General features: G+C 40.1%; 1 protein-coding gene across 2 annotated transcripts; it reads left to right on the top strand.

Moving 5' to 3' along the window:
- Positions 1-4,262: 4,262 nt before the first annotated feature.
- On the top strand, positions 4,263-8,892 carry LOC111965364 (C-X-C motif chemokine 14). 2 transcript variants are annotated; one of them, XM_023989517.2, is made up of 4 exons: positions 4,263-4,563; positions 5,483-5,588; positions 7,363-7,476; positions 8,240-8,892. In XM_023989517.2, exons 1-4 carry the CDS (start codon positions 4,497-4,499, stop codon positions 8,253-8,255), a joined length of 303 nt encoding a protein of 100 aa, XP_023845285.1. In that variant the 5' UTR covers positions 4,263-4,496; the 3' UTR covers positions 8,256-8,892. The 2 variants fall into 2 exon arrangements, with proteins under 2 accessions (XP_023845285.1, XP_023845284.1); XM_023989516.2 differs by having other exon boundaries at positions 8,237-8,585.
- Positions 8,893-9,306: the final 414 nt, after the last annotated feature.

The raw sequence follows: 9,306 nt of genomic DNA, 5'->3' as shown, positions 1-9,306 counted from the left end.
AATATTAGGTTGGTGTTCCTAATGTTTTGTCCACTCAGTGTATATGTAACACAATAAACAAAATAACTTTATGTATAATCAAATTGCGATTAAATCAATTTGTGGTCCATAAAATCATATTCGTTGCCAAACCCACTGGCTCCAGGTCATCTATAAGTCTTTGCTAGGTAAAGCCCCGCCTTATCTCAACTCACTAGTCACCATAGCAGCACCCACCCGTAGCACGCACTCCAGCAGGTATATTTCACTGGTCACCCCCAAAGCCAATTCCTACTATGGCYGCCTTTCCTTCCAGTTCTCTGCTGCCAATGACTGGAACGAACTGCAAAAATCCCTGAAGCTGGAGACTCATATCTCCCTCACTAACTTTAAGCATCAGCTGTCAGAGCAGCTCACAGATCACTGCACCTGTACATGGCCCATCTGTAAATAGCCCATCCAACTACCTCATCCCCATACTGTTATTTATTTTATTTATATTGCTCCTTTGCACCCCAGTATCTCTACTTGCACATTCATCTTCTGCACATCTATCACTCCAGTGTTTAATTGCTATATTGTAATTATTACGCCACTATGGCCTATTTATTGCCTTACCTCCCTTATCCTACCTCATTTGCACACACTGTATATAGACTTTTTCTATTGTATTATTTACTGTATGTTTGTTTATTCCATGTGTAACTCTGTGTTGTTGTTTGTGACGCACTGCTTTGCTTTATCTTGGCCAGGTCGCAGTTGTAAATGAGAACTTGTTCTCAACTAGCCTACCTGGTTAAATAAAGGTGAAATAAAAAATAAAAATAAAAATACACAATTACATGTTATCTAATTATATCCTGTCCTAATATAATCTAATTTAGAACACAAGCCAGTATTATGTTCTATCTACACAGATGATCATTCACTCTTTTTCTCCCCCCTCTCTCTGATTTGCGTGCCTTTAGCTGCCAGGCAGAACCGTGCCTTTCTTATCACTGTGTGGTGCATGACCAGGCCGGCTCCTGTTGGACTATATTGGGCACCAGGGTAACTAATGTCCCATCACAGTAGAGGACAAGGCTATCACGCAGAGTCAAGGGCCTGCTCCCTAATTCCCCCGACAGACAGGGCTTGCATCCCAAATGGCAACCTATTCTCTTTATAGTGCACTACTTTTGACCAGAGCCCTATTGGCCCTGGTCAAAAGTAATGCACTCTAAAGGTAATAGGGTGCCATTTGAGACGCAGACAGGATGATCTATGGCCCCTCCCGGCCCAGGCCAATTAGAACGGGGCGCCAACGTCTTTATTCGCCTGCCAATGTCAACACTGGCACAGCCATGATGCTGATTTCACTCATATCTCCCAGGACTCACACTGCACCGTATAAATTAATGTAGGCTAGCAGCCAGGGGGTCAATTGGGTATGGCCCTAGCTCAACACCAACAAATCATTCCAATCAAGATTAAAAGGAAACTGCAGTGTAGCGGTATTAATGGCTGGCTTTAGGACCATGCGGTAGGCTCAGATCAGGGCGGGAAGGCTGTTTGCCCAGCTGGCTGGCTTTAGGACTATGGATGGTGCTTCGAGCAGCTATGCAGTGAACAGCGCAAAACAGTGCAGAGGAAGATGGCTGTAGATGGCTAGGTAAATGATGTTTAACTTGACATGAAACTAAATTAGAGTTTTTGATCCCGGTGTTGAGATAGTGCATAGCAGCTAATTGCTGTATGACATGTGTTTGTAAAATGTTAAGTCCACTGTTGACTGAGGTGAATGAAGTTACAGCAGCCAAGGTAATAATGTCTGGAGTCAATTTGATTTTTCATTTTTTTTATTGTGTAGAAATGGAGTCAATGAGCTTCAGTCATCACAGAAGTCATCCATGGGGGGTGAGAGCCAGCATAAGTCACATAGAATATATCAACTCAATGATGTCTGAGGCAGCTCAGCCCACATGGCCAACTTTGATTGGGCCGCCAGGAGACAGACCCTGTATATCAGTGAGGCTCCATCACCAGGATCAGATATGATGAGTATCCGACAGCTCTCCTCTTCAGGAGTTGATTGTGTTTCCTCAAAATGACTCAGAAGGTCACAGGCTCATATGATGTCACACATGTAGGCCTTGGTGCTGTCCCAGTGGAAGCCTGACAGGGGAATCTGTCAGTGATCAATGTGAACCAATGTGTTTTTTGCGGTCAGCAAGCAGGCGTCTGTGGTCGAGATGGACTGTGTAGACTTGATAAATCGTTGCCTTCACTGGAACAACAAATGTTTGGAGAGACAGAACCCATCCCCCCCATCTCTCCCCGCCTTGACGTCCAACTCCCCAGGCCAGAGAGCCTGTCTGCCTCTCAAATGGGTACACTATTCCCTATATAGTGAGCTACTTGGGTTCTGGTCAAAAGTATTGCACTATGTAAAGAATAGGGTGCAATTTGGGACACATCATATGACAATGCTGTGTGCGGGTTGCCTCCTTATTTAGTGGTGTTGCTGCTGCTGCTGCTACTGAGAGCCCAGAGCATTGAACCGTTGCTTAGCTGATCTGTTTGGGTTTCATGGCATGACCGTCTCTTGGCAGACGAAGGGCTGCATTTAGGCTATCTCTGGCAGGGCCCCTCCATCAGTCCCAACACCGCATCCAGTGGAAGACAGAGAATAGAACTAAATATTTGACTTTGGGATAAAGTTTACTTAGGGCTGTGAATTTGATCTGAGATAGACCATTGCCAAGTGTACTAAAAGCACACAGACACAATACAGGTGTGTTCCTATGAGATAGGGAGTTTATAWWTTCATAAACAGTTGTGCACCTTGTGTAACCGATAAATGTAAACACAGCTATTTCAGGAGTGGAAATAATTCTGATTAATCAACTAAAGTGCTCAACTGATGCTCTGTTGAATGTTCTGTAGTATTTGAATTTTTTWACTTTTGGGATAACAAACTGAATAACAACCCACCAACTTACAACCTCATTTTCCCTTCAAATCCATCCTGAATGGATGGAGTAGATATCACTACCTTCTTTGGAGGTGTATGAAACAGGTCAACAAATATCAACTTTAATTGATTTGGACTTATCCAATGGATTGGAATCCATCTTCATCAACGTCTTCACGTTGTGATCAGCATCAAGTCAAACAGGGCAAATGTTACATTATGATTGGAAAGAATGACGTAAGGTTTGCTTCACATTTAATTTGCTCACTTTTTACTTTCCACACAGCTTTTGAGAGAATAAAGAGGGAGGCTGGTATGAGTGATGAAAGATGGGATGAGAGGTTTGGCTGAAGAGCAAAAGGGTATATTCTGATGAAGGCTTTTTGTTCCCAAAATTATTGTAGCATGAATGGGTGGGGTAAAATGTTCTGCTCAGGACTATCTTTTACAAGGAAACACTGCATGGTAATCTGCAAAGAACCAATGGGTGCATTTATTTATGTCACCCTACTAACATTGTTCATCCACAAATGTTCCAAATAACTTTTATTWAAAAAATATTCATATATACAAAGAATAACAATAATAATAATAATAATTACAACCAGGACACAATCTGCCTACACGTCTACAGTCTGTCACTTTCATAAGGACTTTATAAGAACCATGGCTTCAGTTARCTGACTTTAAATTCCTCTTTTGAAAACAATCATTTTGTTTTGATAGATTCTCAAATACAACAGCGCTCTATTGTTTTATGGTATGGAAGAAAACAGAATGGTGACAATTAATTGAGTACAAATTTATTCCCATCCATTTCTATGTAAGGTCCCTCCATCAATCATATTACTTCCAGATGTGTCAGTGTCTGTTTCTCAAGAATTTAAACAATATCTCTGAAGTGCCTAAGTTGCTAGAAAGTCCTGAGATGGTCCCAATGTACTATTTATTTCACCACGCTGTGATTATAAGACATGTTTGCCCTCAATCATGTCGTCTCAGTCTGAAGTCAGGAGATTCAATCAATCTGAATAGCCTGAATATAAATATTTGAAAATCAGAGGCAATGTCTGGGCTATGCACAAATGATCTTACATTGTTAGAATATTTGAGTAAATTGTGCTCTGTCCCAGGCAACTTTGAGAATCAGCATAATAACTTTAATCAACTGGTATCTAAACTTTCCACTCCTTTAGTGTTCTTCCCCTTATATTACCCTCTCTTTTATGTATCCCACTTCTCTTGTACAAGTGTTTGATTCGTTGGCTGGCTGTGCATGTTAATGAGATGGGACAGAGATGGTTTTTAAAAGCTGCTGCTCAACAACATATTGGGATAGACGGCAAGCAGCGTGAAGTCCKAATGACGTTTCTGAACTGAGCTCTCTGGACCTACGGAGTTCGTGAAAACTCAAGAGTATTCGGAAGAATAGAAATCAAACGTTGTTCCTCTCGTCATCTCCTCAAATTAAAGGGCGAATACCAATATATTGTCGATTGAGTGAGATTTAGTTGGGGTAACCAGCCGGGAGGTCCGAATTTGAGGTTCCTTCTCAGCAGACGAGATGCATCGTTGTACAACAGCAGCGTTGCTTTTGTTAGYTATTGCCTTATATTCCCTCCACACAGAAGGTAAATATAAATGTATATTTGAGCAATGTAAAACTTTTATGTGAAGGAGCCAGACCCTATTGAAACTTATCGGAAATAGTATGTGTTCAGCCGTTAAACATGTTCATCTGATGGTAATGAGTCAAAAAAAAAATGTTGTGCAGCCGGATTGCTCCTGTACGTTTTACCTTTTGGCAACAGTATAGGCTATTGTTGTTCATAGCAGTTATATTAGTGTTTTTGTTTTGTACAATTGTGGCTTTGTTCGTTTATTGCGTTAACCACTCAGCCACAGTCTGAAGCCAGGCTACGTTGTATAAATGTTGTCTTTTGAAAGGTTTTACATTTCACCAAATTCATGATGGTTGGCGTTGCTCTTTATCTGATTTGTTTGGTTTGCGTGGTTGATGAGAATTGTAATGCCCGGTGTTGAGGAATTGGAGATGACTTTTGATGAGGAAGCCTTGAAGATGTGGGTCACACGTTTCAAAGTAGGCACGAGCCTGCTACAATTGTTCACCTGACCACCTGCATGCGTGTTAAACAGTCTCAGTGGCGGTGGGAATCCACGCCTTGATTTACAGTGGAGACAATAATATCTGTCTCTTATACACATCTAGATGTGTATAAGAGACAGGCGTTTCACCATGACCACCTGCATGCGTGTTAAACAGTCTGTGGCGGTGGGAATCCACAAGCCTTTATTTACAGTGGAGACAATAGTTTAATGTTTTACAATACAGTTACTGAGTCCTATTCAATCGTTCTCGTTCTCTTTGTTCGTTTTTCATACAGGTTAAGAACTACACCTGACAATCTGTGTGAAGTCGAAAATCATAACTGATCAGTTATTCTCATTAGAAAATTGTTAAACGTTCAGACCAACGTGTTCATTTGACCTCAATTTTATTGTAACATGTCTGTTTTATTTATTTTACAGCCTACAAGTGCAGGTGCACAAGAAAAGGGCCAAAGATTCGCTACAAGGATGTGCAAAAGCTGGAGATCAAACCCAAACATCCTTTCTGCCAAGAGAAGATGATATTGTGAGTCATTTCTGTGAATCATTTCTATACTGCTCTATCTCTCTCCCTACAATGCTTTTGTCTGCTTGTCACAGATGTCAGTCACTCCTTGTGCTATTCAGTTTGTTTACCAAATGCACAAACTTTTATAAATATTCATTCTAATTTTCTAATCTCATACTATATAAAGCAGCTGATTGACCTATTCATATATTTATATGGAATCTGATAACTGATATTTTGAGAACCTATTAGCTTAAAGGTGTTACACTTAGTATTTTTTTTTAAATTTGAATACTGTATATCTGGTGCTAATAGTTGAATGATAGTGTTTCACAGTATTACTTACCTGTCAGTGTTGTGATTGGCTGTGATATTCGCCTATTGATTTCTCCTGCCGGACTTTGTGGCTGTTGTCTTGTGGAAATCGCTGTGTCATTTCGTGGTAGCAAAAAATCTACACGTTTCGCTCCAGTTTGTGAGAAAACAAGCACAGAATAGTGTAGGGAATCATTGTGCCATCTAAATCGCTGTGRAATATTATTTTCGATAACAAAAAAGTACTGTTTTTACATCTGTTTGAAGCCGGTAGACCAAAATGAAAGTTTTATTTTTTGTCCACCTGCTTCAAACAGCTGTTTTAAACTATATTTATTGTTATTAAAAATATATTTCACTGCGATTTAGATGGTACAATGATTCCCTACACTATTCAGTGCTTGTTGTCTCTCACAAACTGAAATTGAGCGAACAGTGTAGAATTTTTGCAATCAGGAAATTTGTGAATTCCACCAGATGACACAGCCACAAAGTCAGAACAGCTTTCCCAGTTTGATAACAGATGCTGCTCCGGTGGGAGAAATCAATAGGCATCCAATATGGACTTTACCTCTTCAGATATGAGTGACTTTCTAACTCTTTTTTGAGGGTTCCAAATGGAATTGAATTGCCCTATACTATTGCTTTCTCTTTCCATAATAKATGCTGATCTCACGTTTTAGTCATCTTCAGTGGAAGTGGCGCTTACTTTTGTAAAAAAAAATCACATACTCTTTCGCCATCTGTAGTTCACTTGAGGTATTGCATAGATGTGTTCCCGTGAACAGAAAAACCAAAAYCATGAATTCAAATGTTTTTCTGTCCTGCTGTCATGGATTACAGTACATTGCTCTTGATTTTATCAAAAGGCCTTAGGGTCCATCCAACAAAGATTTGTTGGCTCCTTGGACCATTAAACTGATATTTATTGCWGGGTCTTATATCCTGGGGCCAATGTGATACATTTTAGTTGAACACCAAACAGTTAAAGCTGGTCTATTTGCATAAAATAGTGGCTGCTGGCCACTGACCTAAGTGAAAAATGAGACTCAGCGGGCTCCGGAAACAGTGCCCCTTCTCTCCTTTGTTGGCTGGCATGGCTCACGTCTCAGAATTTAACATTCTGCGGAGCCACCTCCACTGTCACAGCAGTGCCTCCAACTCCGACCAAGAGTTAGAAATTAACCAAATTATCCAAGGCCTCTGTTGGCTGGGCAGGTGAATAATTAATTAAGAAGCAGAAAAACTATAAGAGATTGCTTTGAGAAGCCCCTGCAGAGCTCTGGGCACAACACACAGCACATGTCACGGCTGGCTCAAAAATGCCATACAGACGGTCTCTCCAACTGCTGTTCTGAATGTCAATGGGTTCATCTAGCCAGGCTCAGAGATCATGTATACCCAGTGCTGTTTTTAAAGCCTGTTTATGCAGTAATGTGGATTAGCTGTTTTCTCTTACTCTCCTTTTGTTTGTCAGTGTCACCATGGAGAACGTGGCGCGCTTCAAAGGTCAGGAGTACTGTCTGCACCCCAAACTGCAGAGTACCAAAAACCTGGTCAAGTGGTTCCGGATCTGGAAGGATAAGCATAGGTGAGAGGTCATCCCACTCCATGATTTGAATGGCCCCCACCAAAGGGCAATACCGTCTCTATTTCGATGTAATTTCTATCCTATAGCTGAAATTCTTGTTTAGGTTCCACCTCCGAAGAATGATGCAGGCTGTTAATACATATTCACGAATTGGGGGTGGGAACGTTGTGGTGATTTCCACATGGAGTGGAGAAATAACAATAAGTAACTGACAGCTGTCAGTGTAGCTAGCTAACATGCTAACCTTATCTACCTAGCTAATGATATCTGTTGCTACAGCATATTCAAAATATTAGCCAGCTGGCTAGKCTATGGCTGGTTCTGAAGCTGGATTTGTCATAAGCATTTAGGTAAAACTTCACCACAGATGGGTAGGGAAAAYCAGTATCTTTGACTTCGACATCTATCTCCAAGTGTTGGTGTTTTCCATAAATTGTAGCTGCGAATCTGCCATAGAAATACAAAGAATAAGATGAAGCTCCGGTAATATGGATAGCCTAACTATTGAACAGTTTGGACTAGAGGCCAGGGTGACAGCTAAGGCACATTTATTGTAGTGATTTTCACAACAACAAAAAACTACGCCATTAATGTCTAGCTACTTTAATTTAAAAAAATGTGTGTGTAATCATCAATTTGGGCACCAGGTATGTCCATGTAGCTTCTCCCGCTATGGAAAGTATGGTTATAGGAATCTATATAGCTAAGTAATCATGTACTGTATATTTGGCGGTATTTAACATTTTCCCTTCTCTCTTAGCAGGGTGTATGAATCTTAAACCATGGATTATGTGCACAAAGGGAACAAGTAGGGAAAAACGCCATTAAGACTGTTTTTATGAAGTACAAGACATAATCTCCGAGCAATCAGTACTTCGTCTTGGAATGAGATTTATCACGCATAAGAGATTTCTAGTTTGCTGGTGCCGTTTTAGTTGGCCATCAGGCTAATTATTGTTACTCACTTAAGTCATTTCAACTGTAATAATGGTAGTATTTCTCCAATGCCAACGTTCAAGGCTGTTTACCAGTGGAATAGGATACTGGAGGAAATGCTGTGAGAAAGGTCCTTGATGAATCTGGCCCGTGTTGTTTTTTGGATAGGAGATGTTTGCCCTTGAACCTTCTGTTTGTTCCAAGGACTATTGTATGTCGATGTCTTGTAACATAATGGGGTCATGGGATTCTTGTTATTGTATACTGCTACTTCTGTATCTTGGTGTGCTTCCAGAAGTGTTAAACACAGCATACTGTATACATGTGTAGGGAATGTGATGAAGGGAATTATTAATTACCAAGACCAAGCACCCAAATGTATGTCATTTAATTTTGTAAATTTGAGTCCATTCGAAGAGAAATTGGACACAAGAAAAACACGCCTAGGTCAATGTGTAGTCATTTTAGATTTCATTGGTGCCATGCCATTCCCATATGCAATCATTAAGTTGTAGTTTATTATGAGCAGTATATAAAGTCAAACTGTTAATTTAGATCTTGTAAGACATATATTTTCGGTATGAACAATTGTAAACAGCAATGGTATTATAAGTTTCCCGTTTACTCTCATTTGTATCCCTGTACTGATGTTTTCTTATGGTGAATTCTACAAAGACTAGAGTTCATCAACATGTTTAATTTTTAGAAGAAAGTTTTCATCATTACCTATGGAAAAGAAACCTTTTAAGAAATATCTCATTGTAACCCTCGTAAGAATCAAGACATTCAATCATGAAATTGTTTCATCATAAGTGGTTAATTATAGAGCATGTTCATGATATTATCCAACACTTTTTGAATGATGACCTTTGAAAAGGTGTGATTGTTTTGTAA

This window comes from Salvelinus sp. IW2-2015, linkage group LG6.1 (assembly GCF_002910315.2).
Source record: "Salvelinus sp. IW2-2015 linkage group LG6.1, ASM291031v2, whole genome shotgun sequence".
In the NCBI taxonomy this organism is placed as follows: domain Eukaryota; kingdom Metazoa; phylum Chordata; class Actinopteri; order Salmoniformes; family Salmonidae; genus Salvelinus; species Salvelinus sp. IW2-2015.
This window is presented reverse-complemented; position numbering and strand designations above follow the sequence as displayed.